General features: G+C 41.2%; 1 protein-coding gene across 3 annotated transcripts in view; it reads right to left on the bottom strand.

The window, feature by feature from the left end:
- The window catches only part of SLC8A3 (solute carrier family 8 member A3), a 248,541-nt gene that overhangs the window by 5,222 nt on the left and 220,709 nt on the right, over nt 1-22,610 (bottom strand). For 2 of the 3 annotated variants that reach the window (XM_069091785.1, XM_069091786.1), the window contains exons 3-6: nt 20,629-20,732; nt 4,459-4,583; nt 3,641-3,740; nt 799-1,074 (exon numbers count right to left, since the gene is read on the bottom strand). In XM_069091785.1, the coding sequence (XP_068947886.1) occupies nt 799-1,074; nt 3,641-3,740; nt 4,459-4,583; nt 20,629-20,732 (605 nt within the window). Of the gene's footprint in view, nt 1-798; nt 1,075-3,640; nt 3,741-4,458; nt 4,584-9,304; nt 9,343-20,628; nt 20,733-22,610 lie in introns of all 3 variants that reach the window. The other variant, XM_069091787.1, reaches the window with a different exon arrangement.

The raw sequence follows: 22,610 nt of genomic DNA, 5'->3' as shown, positions 1-22,610 counted from the left end.
AACAGGCATTTTGTTTTATAGGCAGCTGGGTGGCAAAGAGGAGAGAGCTCTAGACCTGGAGTCAAGAAGACCTGAGTTCAAAACTGACCTTAGAAGCTTTGTGATCCTGGACAGGTGTCTTATATTCCTTGCCCCTCAATAATTGTAACATTAGGATGATGACAGTATCTATCTCCTAAAGTTGTTATGAGGATCAAATGAACTGATATTTTGTAAAGTGCTTGACATGGTACCTGGCATATAAGTAGGTGTTTAATAAATGTTTATTTCCTTCTTCCCTATATACCCTAATTTTTGTAGTGCTTAGTATGCAAAATCAGTAATGGGATAGGGCTGATAACAATAATGCTTTATATTCAGAAAGCACTTTGTATAAATTAAGTTGTTGGATCCTCACTGTGATGTAAATAGCATTAGCCCCATTTTACAGGTGAGTAAACTGAGGCTTAGAGGGAGTTCAATGACTTTCTGGGTCCAGGAGGTTTTCTGGCTCTAAGTCCTAAAGGACCTTCAAGGGACCAGCCTTTTCATATTTAAGAGTATCCTGACTTTGGGCCATGTTAGGCAGGATTCTAAGGGAATGGGGCATGGCATGTATAAAGTTCCCATTTCTTCACCATGAATCATTGTGCAAGACTGTTGGCCAATATGACTAAGGGAAGCTTGTTGAGAACCAACGGCCTGAGGCCTAAAATGGTTGGTTTTGCTAGGAGCAAAGGGAAAAATAGCAGCATGTATAATACAGCATTTTCTGCTCACCAACCTCATCTTCTCAGAATCCTCTTCCCACATTCTCACCTGGGACCGAGGTGCCAAAGGCCACAAAAACAACAGCTGTGACCGAGTCCTTGAGGCCAATGGTGCAGCCAAAGTGGGAAGCCAGGTCGCCGATGATGGCAGTGAGCACACCGATGATGAGGATTGAAACCACAAAGCAGGCCCAGCCGTGGCAGTACTCTGTGGGCGGCACACAGGCAAATAGCACCTTCCAGAAGACGGTTAGAAAGTGCATGACGTAGTCAAAGCAGGAAGGCAGCCTCTCCTCCCCTGAGTCATCCTCATCCTCGTCTGCGGCTGGAAGCGAGAAAGATGGGGGCAGGGAAAGTACACGGACCTCATTTTCACGCCTCATTCCTTCCAAACCCAACCCACTAGCAGAGTTCATACTCCTTTATTTGTGCGTGTGTGTGTGCGTGCGCGTGTGCGAACACGCTGGTATTTAGACTTTTCCCCAAAGGGAGCAGGAGGAGAGACCCGCAGCGCCTTTAGTGACTTCTACACCACAACAGACTGAGACCGCTGTCTCTGGGGCAATCTCAAAAGCATCTAAAGCGGTGTGGGAGGGAACTACGCTTGCTTCTCCGCTGTAGTGAGACAAAGGACGCCAAACTGAACACAAGACCCAGAAACTGGCCATCCGCACTTATGAGATATTAACAGATACCCAGAAAGGACAGTTTTAGATGCTCAGAAACCGTATCTCATCAATGTTTCCCCCCTCCTTTATCTCCTTTTTGGGGGATATCACAGTAGGATCAATAAAAGGCAATGATGGGGAAAGCTCTGGCAACTTTCATCACTCCAAAGTGGGTCCTCCAGGGAGGAGAAAGAAAGAAAGCAGTTGATCTTTCATGGACCAGGATAGGTGGGCAAGAAAGAAAGTCAACAGCACTCTACTCACTATGAAGGAAAACAGAGGCATAAAGCTTCAGAGGAGGGAACAACCATTGTTGTTTAAAAAAGAGGAGGAAGTTCATAGGACCATAGATTTAGAGGTGGATGTGTAATCTAGTCCAATTGCCTCATTTTACTAATGGAGGCATTCTGGATTTGGAGTCAGAGGACCTGTGTTCAAATCTCAGTTCTTTTACTGATTACACTTAACCTCTCTGTTAAGGTGTCCCCAAAACCTAAAGACAAGGCAGGTGGGTTCTACTTTGAACAAACCAAGATAATCTATTAGGAAAAAATGCACCCTGAATATATATATATATATATATATATGGCACATTCACCCAGTGATGGCATAGCATACTACTTGGAGTAGTCTGGGCTTCATAATAGGCAGTGTCTTATGGGAAGAGAATCACCAAGCTCAGTGTCAGAAAGCATGGATTCTAGTTTTTTCTGCACCCTGTGTGACTTTTAGAAAATCATATCATCTTTCTGGGCCTCAGTTTCCTTACTTGTCAGATGAAGGGATTGGAATAGACCTTTAAGGTTCCTCCCAACTCTCATAGTGTGTAATTCAATGCTGAATTTTTTTCAAGAGTTTCTTTAAACACCAGGAAATGTATTACTCTTCTATTTCCTTCCCCTCTGGCCTCTTTTTTATCAAGGGACCAAAGTAGTGATCAGAAGGTAACAGAAGGAGAGGATAGATCCTTAGCCATTGATGCTGGAAAAGTGGGTCAGCAGCAAGTCTTTTCTCCAGGGCTATAACTTTACTCTGACACTGGGACCTGTGGGATATGACCTTGTGGGTTGCTATGGCAATGAAGCCATTGCTGAAAGCAACCAAGGCTAATCAGCAACTCTCTTTTTACCATTTGCTGAGAGGCAAACACACTTGTGTTTTGCTGGTATGGAAAGGGAGAGAGACAGAGAGAGAGAGACAGACTTACAGAGACAGAGACAGAGAGAAAGACAGAAACACAGAGAGAGAGAGAGAGAGAGAGAGACAGACAGACTTATAGAGACAGAGAGAAAGACAGAAACACAGAGAGAGAGAGAGAGACAGACTTACAGAGACAGAGAGAAAGACAGAAACACAGAGAGAGAGAGAGACAGACTTACAGAGACAGAGAGAAAGACAGAAACAGAGAGAGAGAGAGAAAGAGAGAGAGAGAGAGAGAGAGAGAGAGAGAGAGAGAGAGAGAGAGAGACAGAGACAGAGACAGAGACAGAGACAGAGACAGAGAGAAAGACAGAAACACAGAGAGAGAGAGAGAGAGCATTGTGGTTTTCTACCTCATGGTAGGATTTATGAGTTGTGGTCTATAGTAATGCCATGGGGCATCACTAAAGGTTGTCCTTTGGTCTCAAGTCAACAGAAAAAAAAAGTAAAATATCCAGCGTCCAGTATTGACAGGAGAGTATCTTCTTAAGAAGCTAAAACCACCTTACAATGAAGCTTGTCCTCAGAGAAGAGTTGAAGAAATACATAGTAGAGAATTATATCACTGTATATGGCATCAAAATTGGTTTTGCTGAATTGCTTTTCTTTTTTATGACTTATTACAAGGCGTGGTTGGCTGGGTAGGAGAGGGGGGAGGGATATATTCAGAAATGAAGGTGATATGAAAACAATATATAAATGAAATTCTTTTTAAAAGCACACCCACAATTTTATTAATTATCAAAGTTCAGAAGTAAATAGGCAAAAAATGTGTTGCCCTGCCTTTTTACAGAACGGGGAAATCCATATACAGAGCGGTGTGAGACTTCACCAAGTTTACCAGTCACCTGCATTTCTTGGAATAGGACAATGAATCCTGGCATACTGGTATCCTCAGAAATAGGAATTTCCATCCTCTCCTAAGTCATGGACCAATGCTACTTCTTTCCCCCACCAGCTACCCCCAGCTTCTCACCAGTATGGCCGAACCTCCTCAGCATCCATAACTCTAACCCTTCTCACCTGCACTGACAGTGATGGCCTCCATGAACTGATCATGCCAGGAATGTGTCCCCACAACCAGGGCCAGGTTTGTCTTCTTAATTAATTTGTCCACTGTACTCTGTCAAAGAAACAGAAACCTGAATCCATAAAATCAGAAGTCTTAGGGTCCAATGAAGAATTCCATGTTACTTGGGATGGGACCGGTGTGTGTGTGTGGGGGGGGGGAAGGACACCAAAATAGGAGAATGCCTCATTGCTGGAAGCTGGGGAAATTACAAATGTATTTGCATAGGCTGAGGACTGAAAAATGTCAAAGGACCCTTCTCTCTTTTTTTTCTTTCCTCACATTTTTCCAGAAATAATAATAGCCACACTAACCATCTCTAATAGGCCCTGTGCTATTGCAATGGGTTTATACCACCTAAGCTTTAAAAATGAAATTGTAATAATAATTATGACGAGATAGGATTTAGAACTTAAAGGTGGTGATCGGGTCATAGCATTCTAGCATCACAGGATTTAGGTATAAAAGGGATCACCTTCTTCAGTGTGAAAAAAAAGAAACTGTGGCCTTGGGAAGTTCGGAAACCTGCCAGTGGATGCAAACGTTAAATAAGTAGCGTCTTTTATAATCCCTTCCTTCTAATTTCTTTAATCTGTCCTCATAACGTTCCCTTGTGGCACAGTTAAACCCATTTTCCAGACTAGAAAATTGAGACACAGCACAATTTGCATGATTTTCCCCCATGCACAGCCATGTAAGGAACCGGACCTGTCCCCCAGATCTCTTGCCTCCCATCCCAGCACTCTCGGTTCGATCTCACCGATGTCCTGACCTTGAACTCATAGGACTCTTCGATGATTACTTCTAATTTGGAGTGCTCGCCCAGCACTGGTTTGCCCATATCTGCTATCCTCTTGGCCTCCTCATCTTCCATGGATAGCTTCCTGTCAGTCACATCTGCAACAAAGCAAAATAAAGCCAAGCTTCAGGATGCTCTCCCCAGAAGTCTACAATTCAGTACTTTGGGTGAAAGGCATAGGGAAAGAACATAAGAGAACATACATTTCTTATGCACGTTAACATCTTTAATTACTTGGCAACTTTACCAAGAAGATCCACACCCTTTATAGATAGTCCACTAATTTCCACAGAATGATCACTGTCTTATTTTACATATGAGAAATTCATCAAGGGATTGACTCACACCCCCAAGTCACTCAGTAAGTTACTGCCAGGAACAAACATATCCCCTAGATCCTTGCCCAATATCTATCCCCAAGTCATTCTAGCTCCTGTTTTTTAGACAAAGATGCCTCTAGCTTCCCCTCCACTGACACGCATATTCCATTATCTTTCATGTGGACAAGTGCAACTTTTGAACGGCTGAACAGTAATTTCATGGCATAATCCTGGGTGGAAAACATTGGACCCAGTAGAAATGCCTGCCATGTTGCGTAAACAGCTGTTTACAGCACTTCCGAATTGGAATGGTGCCAATAAAGAGAAGACTGCTTCCAGGAATATCAGTATTTAAAGAGAATGCCATTCTCACAATAAGGAATCTGGAACATTTCCCAAAGAAATTCATGGGCTTTCATCTAGTGATGCCTAAAACTAACTCCATGGGAGCTAGGCAAAATTTTCTCAAAACAATTCTGATTGTTCAACTCCAATTAGTCTCTTTGCCCCCTTCCAGAGCTCCCCCTGGGAAGTCTAGCATCCTGACTCTATGGTCAATAGAGCCTTTTCATGGGTTCATACAGTCAGAGGCTGTTCCCAATTATGCTGGCAGGTCCCTTTTAAGGTAGCTTCAATATGTAAACAGATATATTTTCTGTTTTAAAGAATAAGAAGTGTTTGGCAGCTTATTCCTTCCAAAGCTTACTTTAACTTAGACACATCTAGTTCCACATGTGCTCATAAAATTAATTCTTTCATTTGGCACCTTAATTACTTCCACACCACATGCTGAGTTTCCTTGGGGATTCCTCTGCTTTGGATAAGTCTCAAGGTACAGAGATGTCATAAGACCTTTCTTTTCTCTATAATTTGATGAATTGGTGTGAGGGGGAGGAAAACTTCAGCTCATGGTGGTGTGGGGATCCAGTAAAAGGATCAAAAATGAGTGATCCACTTAGGGATTTCCCCAACATCAAGGGTAGCAAATAGCTAATGGGGAATCTGAAAAATTGATTTTTAAAAAAATCTTCAATAGAGAGGCTGGAGCATTCAATATGAGCAGCCTCAGAACTGTCCATGGTGCTGTCTTTACCTACAAGGTTTAAAATGCAGCCAGGCTTTGATTATTCCCAAAAAGGGTTGGGACTCTCTTGTGGGAAATTGTCTCCTTGAATTTCCCTGTGAGTTGACAATATCCAAATGCTTTCATTTCCTCTGGCCCAATCATCTGAGCATCTCAATAGCTAATTCCTTTAGACAATAATAGGCTATGGCTAGAGTATAAGTAAACCTGGAAGACAGTCCTTTGGACACACAATAGTGACTTACTTGCCTTCCCCCTTTATGGAGTGACTGAAGGCTCTTAGGGCCACTCCATCAGATTCCTCAGAAATTAGAACATGGATTCTGTGTGTGTGTGTGTGTGTGTGTGTGTGTGTGAGTGCATACATGTATTTTAGTGGATGTCACTGTCTCACAAAGAAGGGTTATACTCTATCTGGCAGAGATGTGCTATTTTCCCCTAGGTCATATCTATACATGGGCCACACAGCTCCTTATGCCAACCTAATGAGTCCCCTAGTGACATATTATTGTACCTATGTAAGTCTTTGTCTATCTGCCAATCCAGTACATCATCTATTAGGCAGAATATCGATTTACCTATTGACCTATCCACTTCTCTGTGATGGGAATCAGGTTTGTTATCCAGCTTTCTATATAAATTTCTGTGTCTGTTTCTGAATCTCTGTCTAGAACCTTGTACCTTATGATAGCACTTAGAAAAGAGCTTTATAATATTAAATCCTCCATAAATATTTGCTGATGTACATGTCTCCAAAGCACTATAGATGCCAAACCTCAGCTCCTTCTATAGTAGGGATACTGTACATTTTTGTTCCTTCCATTGAATTCAAACCCCAATTAGGATTTCTTGAGAGAAAGGTGAGCCAAGAAACAATTATTCTGGTCACTATTTTGCACTGTGATATGACTGAAATCCCCCATGATTCAAAGGAAAGTAGGGATTACTGATGACCTATCCAGGTCTGCTTGGTGTATGAGGAAAATTATGGTCTGCTTGGTGTATGAGGAAAATTTATCAAATTTTGGAGACTAGGAAGAAAAGTTTCAGAGGAAGAAAAGAAAAATAAAATGGAGGCTTGAAAAGCATATCAAGAGAGAACAGTTTGTCAAGCTTAAAGCCGATGAGGTTATGGGCGATGACTTAAAAACCCTTTCACATGGGAAAAGTAGACAAAGGATCTCTGGACCTCAGAATGCATCCCTGGGGTTGATTAGACAGCATAGGCATAGAAAGGTTTAATTTCCATTACTTCATTGGCAAATGTTACCCACCCCATAAAAATAGTTTTTAAAAATGCTTGAGGCTACCCAATGAACTTAAGCCATGTTCCCAAATGACAGACTCCCAAATTCAGAAGCTCATGAAAATGCATTCTTGCATCTAATTTGAGTTTACAGGTAGATCAAAGTTGACATTCATGGAGGTTGGGAGGAGGGTAGGAAGTTAATAAGTTTTGGAGAAAAAGTCTTTTCCTCTAACCTGAAACCCTAAAACAAGAACCACAACAACTGAAATTAGTGAAAATGGTTGAAGGTTTTGGCAGAACTCCATGTGACAAAATTAAACCATGAAGATTAGCAGAGAGAGGAAAAGTGGGACACGCGAAGATAAAGCTTCTGGAACCCAACTTATTTCTTCACTTTTCTTGTCATCTTGCCTTTTTCCCTCTTCTCTCTCCTCTTCCTTTGCTACCTCTTTTCCTCCCTTCCTTTCAAAGAAATATGGATGGATTTACTCATACCATTAAAAAAGGAATCCAGTAAAATAAATGTGTGATCTACATTGACAACCCAGCATTAAGTTTGAAGGGTGGCTTCAGCAAGTGAAAAATAATGTAGCACGTGGTAGGAAGAAGACCTTTGTTCAGATAGTTCTTCACCAAAAGGTCTAAAGAGATATATATGACATTTTCTTAAGAAGTAATAAAATATATTCTTATAAAACCACATTTCCTCTTGCTTTGACCCTTTCTGCACTAAGCTATTAGCTGCAGCTCCTCTCTAATACACAGGGGAAAGGCAATGCTAAGTTTTTGCCTTGAGTCTGACTAATACTTCATAGTTGGATCCCAGTCACAAAAGCATACTCCAGACTCAGGAATGAATCACATTCTAAGCCTAAAATTTATTTCAGAATCTCTTAATTTTTTAAATTAAGCTGACTCCTTTCATTAGGGCATTCCAACATTTCTATTCCAGCCAGGAGAAAAGCTTTGATTTCTTTGAGTTTATTTACACATTTCTTGTTATAACTGAGTATTAAGGTCAATGGTGACATTTCCAAACATTCTAGCAGTTTGGGTCTCAGCACCAAAAAGGGTCTTGTACATAGTAGGTGTTTAATAACTGTTTGTTGAATTTAATTGAATTAATGAGATAGAAAAGTTCTAGCATCAATAAAGTTCCCAAATTATTGCATAACTGACTTTTTCATTCTGGCTGACAGTTTGAGGCCCCACCAAGGCCCCTATAGCTTTTGAAACAAAAAGATATCCTGAAAATTCATCTTCAAAAGCCTATTTTCAGGGGCTACATAGCTCAATCTCTCATTCTCCCATTCCCTAATTGAGATATCAGGTGAATCAGGATGAGGGAGGAGTCTTGTTCATATTTTTCATTTTCCACTCAAGAATCAGAAGGGACCACCTAAATAATAAGTCCAAAGAATTTTACATATGGAAGGGATCTTAGAAGGTATTAAATCCATCCCCTTCTTTATTCATGAATCTTTTCTGCAATGTTCCTGACAAGTGGTTATCCAAATTCTGCTTAAATACTTTTTTTGCCTTTTGGAGGGCAATTGGGGTTAAGTAACTTGCCCAAGGTTACATGGCTAGTATTTTTGTGTGGGTGTTAAGTGTCTGAGGCCAGAACCGAACTCGGGTCCTCCCAACTCCAGGGCCGGCGCTTTACTCACTGCACTACCTAGCCGCCCTGCTTAAATACTTTCAATGAGGAGAAACTTCTTCCCTCATAAGGTAGGCCATTTCATTTTTGGATATCTCTGTCAGTAAATTCTTCCTTTTCTTGAGCTAAATCTACCTTCCTCTAACCTCTTAACTACTGGTCCCACTTTTCCTATCTGGATGCATACAGAATGCAACTAATCCATCTTTCATATGAAAAGCCCTTCAGATATTTGGAAACAGCAGTAATGTTCCTGCCCCCCTTCCCTTGCAAGTTCATGTAAAAATAATGCTAAGAATAACACCTCTGATTCAATACTGTAAAATTAGTGAAATGAAGCCCCAAGCCTTTGAAGAACTTGCCAGAGTTAAATATCCTTGACATACCCAAACTGACTGCCAAACCTTAGTCCCCACTATGACATAAGCATCCCTTAAGAAAGGGCAAAGAGCAGAAGCCATCTGACAACTGACAGGAAGAAAGAAGAGGAAAAATCAACCTCTTACCTGGAGACAACAGGAGTGCTGTTTGAAAATGGAAATCGTATGGAAAAAAGGAGAAAATGGAAGAGAGTTAATGTCCCATATGGAAATATTTTCTAGGGTTATCTTTTTTTTAAAGGTGCCAGAATAAGGAGAGCAGTGCTGTTAGTAGGTGAGAATTGTGCAGCCACAAGTGAGCCTGTACAGAAGCAGTTGGATGCAATTGAAGCTGATAAGAGGGGGTGTCCACTGAGGGCCCTGGAATTCCAAATTCTCTCCTTTTTTCCATTCCCTGTATATTTGGGAATGAATGGAGGCTGGGGATGAGTCAGAAGTAGAGGAAGGCTTAGGCTAGGGGAAGAGAAAGGGTTGGTCATGTGAGACATAAGGGCCTGAGTTCAACAGAACTGAAAAGAGGAAGTAAGGACAAAGCCACCATCAAACCCAAAGGCAACAGTTCTGGGCTTACCATCAGTGATGGGTATGATCAGAGACATGAACCCTAACGGTGATTGTACATTCTAGCTTGGGAAAATGGAACTATGGTTCTATGGGACAAACTCCCTGCTCAGTTCACAGGATGATCTCTCAAGTTGTCCATTGGATCTGAACTGTTATGAACACCCTACTAGCTCTTGTGTCAGAGAGACTTCTGTCCAGAAAGGAGAAAGAGGTGGCTCAGGGCACTGCATATATAGCACATGCTTCCTTTTATTCTTGTTTGTTTTATGTAGATGTAACAGGAGTCTTGGGCAGCTAGGTGACACAGTAGATACCAAGCCCAGAGTCAGGAAGACTTATCTTCCTGAGTTCAAATCTGGCCTTAGACACCACCTGTATGACCCTGGCTAAGTCACTTAAGCTTGTTTGCCTCAGTTTCCTCATCTGTAAAATGAGCTGGAGAGGCAAATGGCAAACCCACTCTATTATCTTTGACAAGAAAACTCCACAAGGGGTCATTTAGAGTCAGACAGGACTGAAAAATGACTGAACAACTGAAATAGTTTTCCCTGCAACTAGATTGTAAGCTCTTTTTGTACAAAGCCCTCATTGTATTTCAAGACCTAGAACCAACCAATTTTTTTTTTGAAGACACTTGTAGTTTGGTGGTTTTACTTCTATGGCATTTCACTTTAAGGAATTCAAAGCACTGTTTCTAAAGGCCTCTGGAATGGACAGAAGTAGTCTGTCCCAGAAAAGTCCCTAGGAATGGAACTTATTCAAGTTTATTGGTCAATGCCAACAAAGTCACATGTGGTTTTTTTGGGGAAAAAAAAAAAGCTTGTAAGGAGGGAAAATGGAAACTGTCTCTTCACTGACTGAGTCAAAACTCTCAACTAATCAGCCATGCTCCCATGGAAAAATGACTGACCATAATATAGTATGGTCAGCTTTGACAGGTGTGCCCCCTCTAGCAAACACCTAAGGGTCCAGGGCCAGTGGCCCTACCTTTCATCTGTAACATTTCTCTTAGAAGGGGATAGACTCCAAGAGCAGTAATCAAGATCAAGATCATAGAACACCAAAATCACAGCTGATTAGAATTTCACTAGGCTCTGACAGCTGTCTTCACAGATTTGAGTCCTGCTACTCAGAGCTGCTAAATAGGTCAGAGACATCCAGGTAGAACTGACCCTTAGTGATACTGAACTCTGGGAGGCTACCACTTTTGGAAGCTGATGCTAGAGAATCCTGGTACATCTGTGAGGAACACTGAAGATATAGATAGATGGATAGATGGATGGATGGATGGATGGATGGATGGATGGATGGATGGATGGATGGATAGATGGATGATATAGATATATGCATGTATATATGTATACATGTGCACATACATGCACGTGTATATTGTACACATGTTTATGTATATGTTTGTGTATGTTGTGCGCATATGTGTGTTTATGGTATGTGTGTACTGTATATGTCTATACATACACACACATACATGTATATATTTAAAATCCTGTTATGCTCAGGGAAGAATCCTTTGACCAGTCCCAGAGTGCTCCAGGAAAGAAGAGGAAACACTGGTTTCTTCTGTAAACAATCAGGAACAACATTGTAGTAGCCTTCACAGATTCCAAACTTGATGCCTCATCATAGTACAGAAGTGACTGCACTGTCAAAAACTATGCAAGCAAATTAAGTGCTGGCTCCTGCAAAGGCTTTGTGTATGGTTTTGGCAACAGAATGAATCTGCTTTCTGAGGACCAGAGACTAATCATCAGTTGGTCACAGAAAACCCATGACATGGTATTGGGCATCCGTTTTCTTGCTTCTTCAGTGCTAGTGATAGGGTAGTGGGAAAAGGAATAAGTGGTGCTAAGAATTATACAGGTTTTAGGCTGTCTATCCATTTTACCTTGGCTGTTGGTGAACTGAATATTAAATCCTTGTCCAACAACTGACAAGTAACATACTACCTTAGGACCTTATCAATCTTGTCATTCTTGCTATAAATGAAATAAGATGGAAGAAGGAAGTTACAGCTAAAAGCAAGGATGGCTCCGGTTCTCCTTGGAGAAACAAATAAAGGCATTGGGAGGGATGATTTTGTCATGTGTCCCAATGCGACTGGGAAATAAAGTTCATAGGATAGCTGACATTACAGTGCTCACGGCGGTGGCTGTCCTTTGTCCTTTGTTCTTGAAGACGACCATGACATCAGGCAGATGATACCACGACTTGCAAGTGACTTAGGTGTAAATGAGGAGCACAGTGCAAAGTCACCAGCCTTACTTTCTCCTCAGGACAACTGGAGATGACCCCCAGGCCTCATGATAACTATTTGCAAAACAACATGAAATAACTCTATAAGCAGCAACGTTTGTTGTACAAAATGAAGAAGGGGAGAAATCCTAGGGACAGCTTGATCAGACTTGCCAAATGAAACCAAAATGTATACTGAAACTTTGTGATTTCAATTCACAAGTAAGAAGAGGCGGGGAAACGACTTTTAGATGACATAGAAACCTTATTTCTCTCGATCATTCATACTTTGGGAAAATACCACATAGGTGCTAGACATAATGAACAATAAATAACACTGTTTTAATGTACAGAAAATGATGTGATTCATTGATGTGAGAATCATTCTTGATTCAACTGTCTGAGTATAGTCAGACCACCAACTTGTAAGGACAAGAATTTAAAAGGGTACAAAACCACAAAAAAGGACAAAAATTAGAAAAATATGTGGCAATTGAACCAATTTAATCCTAACTTTTTCAAACAAATGTAATACTAACTTATACAAAGTTATTTATAATGCAAAATGGATTATGGATGGAAGAAAGGGTATAGATACAGTCTATAGAAATTTCATACATAAGTTTAACCAATGTAGATCAATTGTGAAAACAAGGAAATCAAAATAATCTTTTAATATCTTATTTCAGAAAACACTCATTTCTAAGTCACATCAACCAAAGACAATACCGGTTTAGAATATAAACTCATTAGTAAAGTCATACAGAGAAGAATAATGAAAGATTATAAGTAATACTGTTTCATAAAATGGAGGAAAATATTAGAAGTTAAAACCAGTTTAAAGAAAGCTTGATCAGAGATTCAATTAAACAAAGTCATCCTGAAGGCATTTAAGGGTGAAAATTCCATGGAAGGAAGGCAATAAACAAGGAAAAAATGGGGAAAACCTACAAAGATTTTTTTTTGACAAATTCTTTTCAACATTGAGGACAGTAAAGCCACTACATTTGGACATTAACATCACAGGCTCCAATGTACTTCTAGAAGTAGTAGAAATAGTATTAAAGAGAAGAATGACAGGAAAATTAGCTGGATTAGACAAAAGTATATATAAAGGGAGTCCGTGCTGAATCAGTTGATAGGGTATTGAACAATCAATTCACAAGGTTACTGAAGGCAAAGAAGATATTAAAGACATAGAAAATATCTTAGATGTTATTAATACCAAAAATTTTTAAAGTAACAGAGACTATCAATATCTATTGACTGATATGTCAGCTTTCCCATCTATATAAGTTTATGAGATCATTTACACATGCTTCAGGGGAATTGAGTCAATGAGAGTATTGGCAGGGAGCAGTCTTATTTTGCAAGTGAAATCCCACTGTAGACGATATATTTGCCATCACATAAGTCTTGAAACGTACAAATCTCCGCTCCCTCTTTCTTTCTCACCATTTGTGTGACACTGGACATGTCACTTAACCTCTCTATACCTCAGTTTCCTTATCTACAAATTGAGTGGGTTGAAGAAGACCCCCTCTAAGGTGTCTTCTAGCCTTAAAATCTGTGATCCTACGACTGCTGAACTTCTCCCAAAAATAAAGGTCCATCTTTTTAATGCAAATATTCTACTGGTGGTGCTATGTGGAAGCAAGACATAGAACATAAGTCTCCAAAGACTTGAAACTGAGTATCACCTAGAGGGCAATGTACAGGTTCATGGTGGAAGAGAACAGACTGCAATATTTAATGAAGAAGTTTAAAGAAGGCTGTCAGCAGGGAAACATGATAGGAGCATGTGCTGCCCTCATGATAATGACAGGGGATGAAAGGTAAACGATCTTAATGTTCTAGGGGTATACTTATAGCATCAGGAGAAAGTGAGGAATCCCTTCCCTAGCATGCTGGTGTGGTCTCCAAGAAGCAACTTACAAGAGTCCTACAGGATGAGCAGATATAAATGGGTCAGGATCTTCATTGCTAGGGAAATCATTTCACTTTATGAGATCGCAATTCCATTTGAGTATTAAAATAACTAGAGTGCTAAGATATGCCTGACAGACAAATGGAAGATTCTTAGGTTTTCTGCTGACTTGGGGAAATGATCAGGTATGGTGCCACACATCTGTGGTCCCTGTTGCTGAGGAGGATGAGGCTGGTGAGTCACTTGAGTTTGGGAGCACTGAGAAACAGTAGGGTACAAGTTGATCTGGTGCGTGCACTAACTCTGGCACCAACATGGTTAATCCCTGTTAGTGGAGGGTTACCAGGCTGCTCGAGTAGGGGCAAATCAGCTCATGTCAGAAAAAAAGAGGAAATTAAAGTTTCTCTGCTGATCAGTATTGAGTCTGGGCCCATGAATGGCCACTATACTTCCAGATCAGGTGAGGTAGGGAGACCCATTCTTTAAAAAAAGAAAAGAAAAAGAATAAAAAAGATGTGTTCATTGAAATGAGGACCTTGGCTGATTGTAGTTCCTTCAAGGAGCTTCACCATAAGAACTTTACCCCACCTCAACATTCAAGGAAAGCTCTAGAGGAAATTCCCAGTGAGGCTGTGCCACAATCCAAGGCCTCAGGGACAGGATATCCATGGTTTCAGGGCATCACTATACAAAGGCCCAAGAAGGCATCTTAAAAGAAGTGACCTGTTTAAACTTCCCCTTTCTTCACTGAATTTCTATATCCCTTCATCCTCTATAACATATAGTTGCTGGTGAATAAAGCTGAAATTGTCTTAATGATAATCTTATTTATGTTCATTATAAGTAAGCACTACAAAATGACAAGATACCCTAACTAATGATGTTTCTTTTATCTTTGTGACACACTAAAACCAAGTCCTTTATTTACTTCTCTAAGGAGAACCCATGAGTAATCCTCCAGCCTTTACATAATTGTCAAATTAATACTAAGTCACAGGTCTGATCATATTGCTTCCCTGCTCAAGAACTTTCAACAGTTCCCTGGTCCCTCTTGACTAAAACATCCTGATCCCCCCTTGACCAAGCATTTGAGACCTTCCACAACCTGTTGCCAACTCTCTCTTGATTTATTTTACATTACTTCCCTCTCATGTAGTATATTGTTCCAGCCAAATTACACCATTTCCTTTTGCACAAACACATCGCCTCCCATCTTCCTGTATTTGCATAAACTATCCTCTTTTCCCTGAAATGCACTTCCCCTCATTTCCAAATTTTATAATCTGTCTTCCTTCAAATTTCACCTTTTCCATGAAGCTTTTCCTGATCTCCTACATTTCCCCCAAGTTGTTAACCCTCTGTTTTCTTAGCTCTTCCCAGAACTTTTTGTCCGATATTTCCTTACTTTTGCCACTCCCTACCCTATGTGTCTCTTATCTTAGTTCTTCTGGTGTCCCCCTCTAAATAAGAATGAAAGCCCTTTGAGACCTGGGTGGCCTCACTATTGTCTTTAAATTTTCATTACAAAGTATGACATTTACATTTAAGATCAAAGGATCATAAATTTAAAGCTGGAAAAGAGCAGGTACTCAATCAGTATTTGTTGACTTGAATTGGAATGAAACACAAAGACATGAAAACAGAGACTGAGAACACTGAGTCAGACACAGCTCAGAAGAAGACTCTGGAAGGTTTGTCCAATGACCTCCACTCAGCTCCCAGTTTCATGTGGTGGGCCATGCCGAAAAAGGGAGCATTCTGCCTGTGACCCCGAAGGACCTTGCTTGGCATGGGCAGAATCTTCTGTGACCCTAGAAGTGGAAGTCACCTTGCAGCTTCCTGCTGGGGTTATCCTTCTACTGTCGGGAGCTGGAGCTGAAGACAAACATATGAGGAGGGGGGATGCCAACGGGTTTTCCTAATTATTTTTCATGGAAGGTGTTTAGATAATGCTCCCTGTGAACCCGGGATATTTCTGCCAGTATGTCTCTTTTCTTCCTTCTCCATGCTTGAAAGTCTACTAATGCATCTGAACCTCTACGCCCCAGAAATACGATGGGACTGAGGGTAATCTGAAAGGTGGGAGAAGATACCAGAAACCCATGTAACAGTCCGAAAATATAAGCTCTGGGTTTATCAGTCTTGCCTTTCTTGTGATATAATTGTGATTCTCAAAGGAGGATGAGGGGAGCTGACCCTCCCACTGCCTGGTACCATTGGCCTGCCTCTTTCTGGAATTCTCATATCTGGAGTCCTTGGCACCTTCTTCCCTGTGATATCAGAAATGGAAAAGCAGAGAGCCTGAGGGAGATGCCTCCCTTCCCTATAAAGTCCCCCAGCCCTTATTAGAGCAGCCCTGTTATATGGGACAACATAGATGTTCCCATGTTGCCATATAAAAATAGGAGTTCAAAGAGCCTGACATAACTTAGAGACCAGGCCAGGAAGGCAGCTACCTATTGGATCAGTGATGTCCTTCCTCCCTGAAGAATCTGGATGGAGATTCAAATGCCTCTTTTTTGAAGGCTGAACCATAGACAGCCTTCCTCCATCTAGAGTTCCCCTCAGCAACTCTGCAGCCGTAATTACATCCTCATCTCTGTCATGACTATGCTTTCTACCCGCTTCCTCATGCCCCCTAAGCAACAATATTGATAATAGCTTTCATTTGTGTAGCCCTTGTAAGGTTTGCAACACGCTTTACATATGTAATCTTACTTGATCTTCACAACAATCCTGTGAGGGAAGTGCTGGCATTAATATCCCCATTTTATAAATGAGGAACTGAGGCTGAGCAGGAAGTGTCTTGTTCAGAGTCACATAAGCTAGCTAGTATCTGAGGGAAGATTCAGATCTTCCTGACTCTGAGTCCAACACTATGCATTGCTCCACCTGGCTTTTCCCTTGTATGAGTTACAAGCCAAATAAAAGTTTAGTATTTTTAACATCCTTGGCAAGTCTGCTTCTCCCTATGGAAATCTTTAAATCCCCCCAAATAGCTGTAATGAACTATAGCAGTGCTCTCTACCTAAGGGATAAACAATAAGCCCCCGTCTCTTGAAATACTAGCCTTTCACCACAATGGTTCTTTGAGGGTATACGGAAATAGATACTGGTGGCACAATATAGAAACAAAGGGCTAAGTAAGGATCATCCTGCCAGCTCTCATCTCTCATAAGATCCTAAGAGGGAAGGGACCCTTAAAGATGGTCTAATCTACTCCCTTCACTTCGCAAATGAGGGCTGGAAATGTCCAGTGACTGACTCACAGTCACACTAATGGATAGTAAAAATGAGATTTTTAACTCAGGTGCCACAAGTCTAAATCCAATCATCCTCCTACTGCTATGCCATCTTCCTTCCCGCATTCTCACAACAATTCTAATGAAAAATATTGGGTGTGCCTTGCAGAATTCCAATCCTGGCCTCTTAGGCATCTGACGCTGCTCCTGACAATGCCCACCCCCCCCTCCAGGCCAGCTGTGTTCCTCCCCCATCCTAGCAGCTCATCCAGAGCTTTTAATCCTACTTTTGAAATCTGCTCTGTTCTCTCAGTCTTTTGTTTCTAATCCAGTTTCTTCCCATAAATGAAATTGTAATTTTGGTTACATGGGGAGTAAAAGGGGAACCTTTAAAGCTCATCCAACTGTGCCATTTTAAATACTTCATGACCCTTGCTTCAAACACACCTAAACCACTGCAATAATGAAGAACACCTCTTTGTATTTTTGCCTCAAACTTTTAGAATAGGAGAGAATTCTGGAGTTTAGGGTTTGCTGGTTGTTTGCTATTGAGACTCCAAAAGGAGCCTTGTCTCTCTTTTACTCCTGATCTTATATAAAAGTATTAGAAAAACCCAAGAAACAAGAAAGGAGGCCCTGAAAATAAAGGTTCAAAAAATTGCTTTGAGCCTTTATTGTCAGGAAGATGGGTTTTTCAAATTGCTCTGTCATTCTGGTTTCCTGGTCACTATCCCACAGAAAGCTTAAGGTCTATCTTTGATTCAGAATTCTGCCAACACTTTCCCATCCTAACTCCTCTAACTAAATTAACCACTCCAAGGCATTTGCCTTCTGGAATTAAAGTTCTTAAAGAAGAAAGGTGCTAACAAGAGATCACTGATGCTTTCAATAGCTGTTTACTTTCTTATTGGATGGTCTCCTGGTAAAGCTGACTCAGATTATTGACCCCCTTACTGTTATTGGGGTGGAGAGTGAAGGAGGAACAGGAAAAAGGATTGGCTGATCTGATTAAGGGAAAGAATGGTAAAACACATCCTTGCTTCTTTCGGCTCTAAGCTGTTGCCAAACCCCATCACCATCTTCCTGCCAAGTGTCTGACAAGAATTGTTGAGACATTTTCATTTTTTACCTATGCAGTTTTGACTGTGAAAGCAGAGGGAAGCAGCTTCCAAGGGCCTTAGGGCTGAAGATGTACCATATCTTTAGATAAACTTCCATTCTGGAGATTGGAGGAGGGGAGTGGCAGTCCTTCTGGTAACCATGGTGTTTCCATGACAATACTGGGGTAAAGTGCCCAAAGGAACACTCAGCTAGGGCAGCATCCTCACAGCTGAGAAACTTTTCAGAAAACAGGTAGGATCCTGTACAGTCTTTTGTTTGGGAAGCAATGTTCTTCCTGGATCATCCTGCCAGCTCTCATCTCTCATAGGATTCTAACAGGGAATTCTAACAGTTCTCCATACTCTGGTCTTGCTTTTTTCTGGTGGGATTGTTAGGTGAAGTTGAGAACAACAGTTCAAGTGACTGCAACATGGGGAAGGGCACAATGGAACATGGATGCTGGCTAGGGAAATAAAGGCTTTGGATCACTGATTGTATAAAATCTAAACATACAAAGCAAGGTTAAGGTCACCTTGTAAAAAAGCAGAGCATTGGGGGGGGCGTGGCCAGGTGGCACAGCGAGTAAGAGCACCGGCCCCAGAGTCCAGATGACCTGGGATCGAATCCAGGCTCAGATACTTCGCGCCCCACCCAGAAATAACTGGCCATGTAACCCTGAGCAAATTACTTAACCCCAATTGCTAAAAAAAAAAAAAAAAAGCAGAGCATAAGGGGAGAGTCCCAAGATAAGGGTCTGTAGGTGGTCCTCTGAGATCCCAGCTGCAGGATTTCTTGCCTTCTTCCTTGAGTGTCTTGAAAGGAGGAAGGTACCATTCAATATAGATATCACTCTTTTATTTCAGGGGAATAGGATCCTTCCATAATGATAGACCTCTCTTTGACCAGGAACATATTTCCTGTTGTTCCATTGTCAAATGAGGCTCACCGATACCTTATCATTCTTAAAGAGGAGCATAAGCAGGTGCCTGGACCTACCTGTACTATTCCCAAAATGAAACCATACCCAGTGTCCCAGAGTTTGTGTATTCCTAGGTACTCACATTCCCTTGTCATTTCAATTTCTCCCCAGACTTCCAAAGCAGTGGCCTCCAACAGTCCCCCTGCCTTTGACAAAAGCCAGTCCTCCTTGCATCCAACATGTAGCCTCATCTTCTTGGTGCCAGTGGGGCAACAGTAGTCCTTGACTTTGGCTCATCAGCTCATTAGCAAAGATCCTATTTCCTTTACCAGGAGTGGTAGAGGGAGTAGCATGGAAACTGGAAGTACCTGAAAGCAGTCCCCATCTGACTGCTCCATAGGCAAAGGCAGAATTAAAAGTTGCAACACCCATATCTTCCTCCCCATCTAGAAAACCCATCCTTTGGAAAATGGGCCAACCCTAAGAAAGGCTAGGCCATCTTCAATTTCCATTAGACCTTGCTAAGAGATCCAACAAATATGAAATTTCCATGCATTTGTCATAGATGGATCTTGTATCATGTTGGGAGGGTGGTGAAACAGAGGGACACTGCTTTATCCCCAAAATAAACAGTAAGTATTAAGATACCATCTGGTAGTTGGAAACATAGCTGGGCAGAGGCAGCTGGGGATTCTGGGTTCCTAGCTACCTTCTTTTCATGGCGTCCAGCAGGTAGCATCCTTATTCTTTGCCTTGTTTCACCATTTATGAAACAGAGGCAAGCAGGCACACTTACCTCAATCCAAGGAAGAGGGAACATGTGGTCAGCCTGCTGAGCACTCAATTGAGGAGGTGGAATGCAGCAAAAAAAAAAGCCCATCAAAGCATCCTCATAGCAAACCCAGAGAGCTGGGTTACTCCTTCCCTCTCCCACCCCCACCCCCAACTCAGCCCAGACCTACTTCCAAAGAACTCATGAGCAGCATTCAATCCAGGCTAGTGGATGAGGGGATGGAGAGGGAGAGAGGACAGACATGCATAGCATCCTTTCTTTTCCTTCTCTTCCCCACCCACTAAGGAGTTTACATGAGAAGAGATTGAGGAGTGGGGGAAGGGAAGGAAGAATGCATCATCAGAAAGGCAAAGGAAAGAAAATTAAAGGGGATGGGAGAATAATCATAAATTGGGGCTGCTGTAGCTGCACAGAAGGTGGAAAAGGAGGCCTGGAAATAAGCTAAGGCTACAAAGGCAGAGATGATACCGAAACAGGGTGAGAGCGAGAATACAGGACAAGTAAAGAATAAAAAAAGTCCATTGGTCTAAAAGAGGAAGGAGGAGAAGGGAGGAAAAAGGGGAGAAAAATAGAGCTATTTCATTTGCTTTTTTCATTTTAAATTTTTCATTTTAAAAAATGTCTTTCTTTCTTTCTTTTGAACGAATCTCACACCTGATATTCCACGTTCCATCCATTTCGGTTCACCAAGGGCAATGAAGAAATTCTCTTGCCTTTCGTATTCCTCCTCATCTACTATTTTAACCCTTACGGTTTTCCTGTAGGGACAACAAGAGAGACAGTGTGTATAGTGGGCTGGCTGGCTGGTCTCCTGGAGTGCATTCTGCAGTACAGTACCCATTGCTCTCATCACATGCAGCCCCATCCCGCCAAGGCCGTTGGCAGGATTATGGTGCTTTTTGTTGTTTGGGCTTTTTGTAGCTTTGGGGTTTTTTGGTGGTCACTCTGAAAATCATCATCATCGTAACTGACCTCGGTTTTTCTTAGCATCTCAGTTGTAATGTTTACAGGTGAGTGGGGAAGGGAGCTGGAGGAGGCAAGAATGATTGGTATGGGATAAGAGAGGGAGGAAAGGGGTCGGAGAAGACAGGGAGAAGATTTAGTCCCTGCTGATGGTTAGTGGGAGGTATCCTGCCACACACATTCCCTCTGGTATCACATGGTATTGATAGCACCCTGTCAGCCAAGATTGGACAATATAGCCAAGGCGATAATTTCCCTCCCATGAGCCTAATACCCATCTTTCATGAAAGATCTAAACATAAGGGGAATAGAGAGCTGGAGAAAGAGAGAGGGAGAGAGAAGCAACCCTTCCTATACTGTCTCTGATGCTAAGATGTCTGAATGTATACAATGCCCTTTTTTTCTGTTTCAGAGCTTTGTTTTTAGAAAAAACATATCAAAGGTGTCCTTCTACAATGGCAACAGGTACATCATTTAAAAGTTGCCTGTAAAACAGAATTATGTAAATTGAATTCTAAATGCCCATTAGCTTTTATAATTATGCATAATATGTATTATATAATTATATTAATAAACTTGCACTGTGTTCCAAAAATGGCTCTATTACATGTCACAATTAATCACCATAAGGAAAAAATACCCCTAGAGCCTAACACAATACCCAGCATATAGCAAATGCATAGTAATTGCTTGGTGACTTGACTTATCTTGATACAGACACAGGATAATAGTTTTCTGTCTCTGAGTAACTCAACAAAATATATAGTTTCTTTAAAAAAAGGAAAGGAAATAAAACTAAAGGAAAAGCCAGAGGTAGGAATTTTCTGTGACTGTAACCACTATAAACATACTGGCACACAGCTAGGCAGCCTCCATTGCACTACTGTTCCTTTAAAACACACACACACACACACACACACACACACAGAAGCAACAGCATCCTCATAGTTATTTTTAGCTGCTTGCATTGGACTCAGGCTGAAATGGCCCTGGGGGCTGAGAGGACTTGAACATTTCATAAGCCTGAATCCTTAGGTAGTGTCTGCTGAATTGATTCCCTGCCTCATTTCAGCGAAATATTGTAGGTTTGCTTTTTTTTGTTGCAAAGATGACTTGTTCTACACGGATGCCAGCAATCTAGGCATCTCTCACTTAGGTAGATGGTTCTGCATACCTGGGTTCAGTTACCTAGGATGCTTGTTTGTTTATGAAAACCCACAAACACTGTTGCATGCGTTCCTATGTGTCTTCCTTGTCTCCCTTTAGACCAAGGGTTCTTAACTGGGTAACCATGAACTTGTTTATTTTTTTTTAATATTTTGATAACTATATTTCAGTATAATTGATTTCCTTTGAAATCCCATTGCTATTTATATTCTATTTTCTTCATTTAAAAACATTATTCCAGAGGTTTCATCTACTTTCAAAGATCTCATGAGTAACATTTATTTATTCCAAGCTAGTGAGTGAGTCAGTGGGGGAAAAGTGAGGACAGACATGCGTAGCATGCCTTTCTTTTCCTTCTTTTCCCCAACTATCAAGGAATTTGTTTAAGAATAGGTTGAAGAATGGGAGAATGAAGAGAAGGAGGCATCATTAGATTGCCAAAACAGGTCAGTACCACCAAAAAAAAAAGGTTAAGAACCCTTGCTTTTAGATCATAAACTCTTTGA

This window comes from Petaurus breviceps, unplaced genomic scaffold, assembly GCF_028583685.1.
Source record: "Petaurus breviceps papuanus isolate PSGF00001 unplaced genomic scaffold, PetGlider_PUasm1.0 189, whole genome shotgun sequence".
Lineage (NCBI taxonomy): Eukaryota > Metazoa > Chordata > Mammalia > Diprotodontia > Petauridae > Petaurus > Petaurus breviceps.
This window is presented reverse-complemented; position numbering and strand designations above follow the sequence as displayed.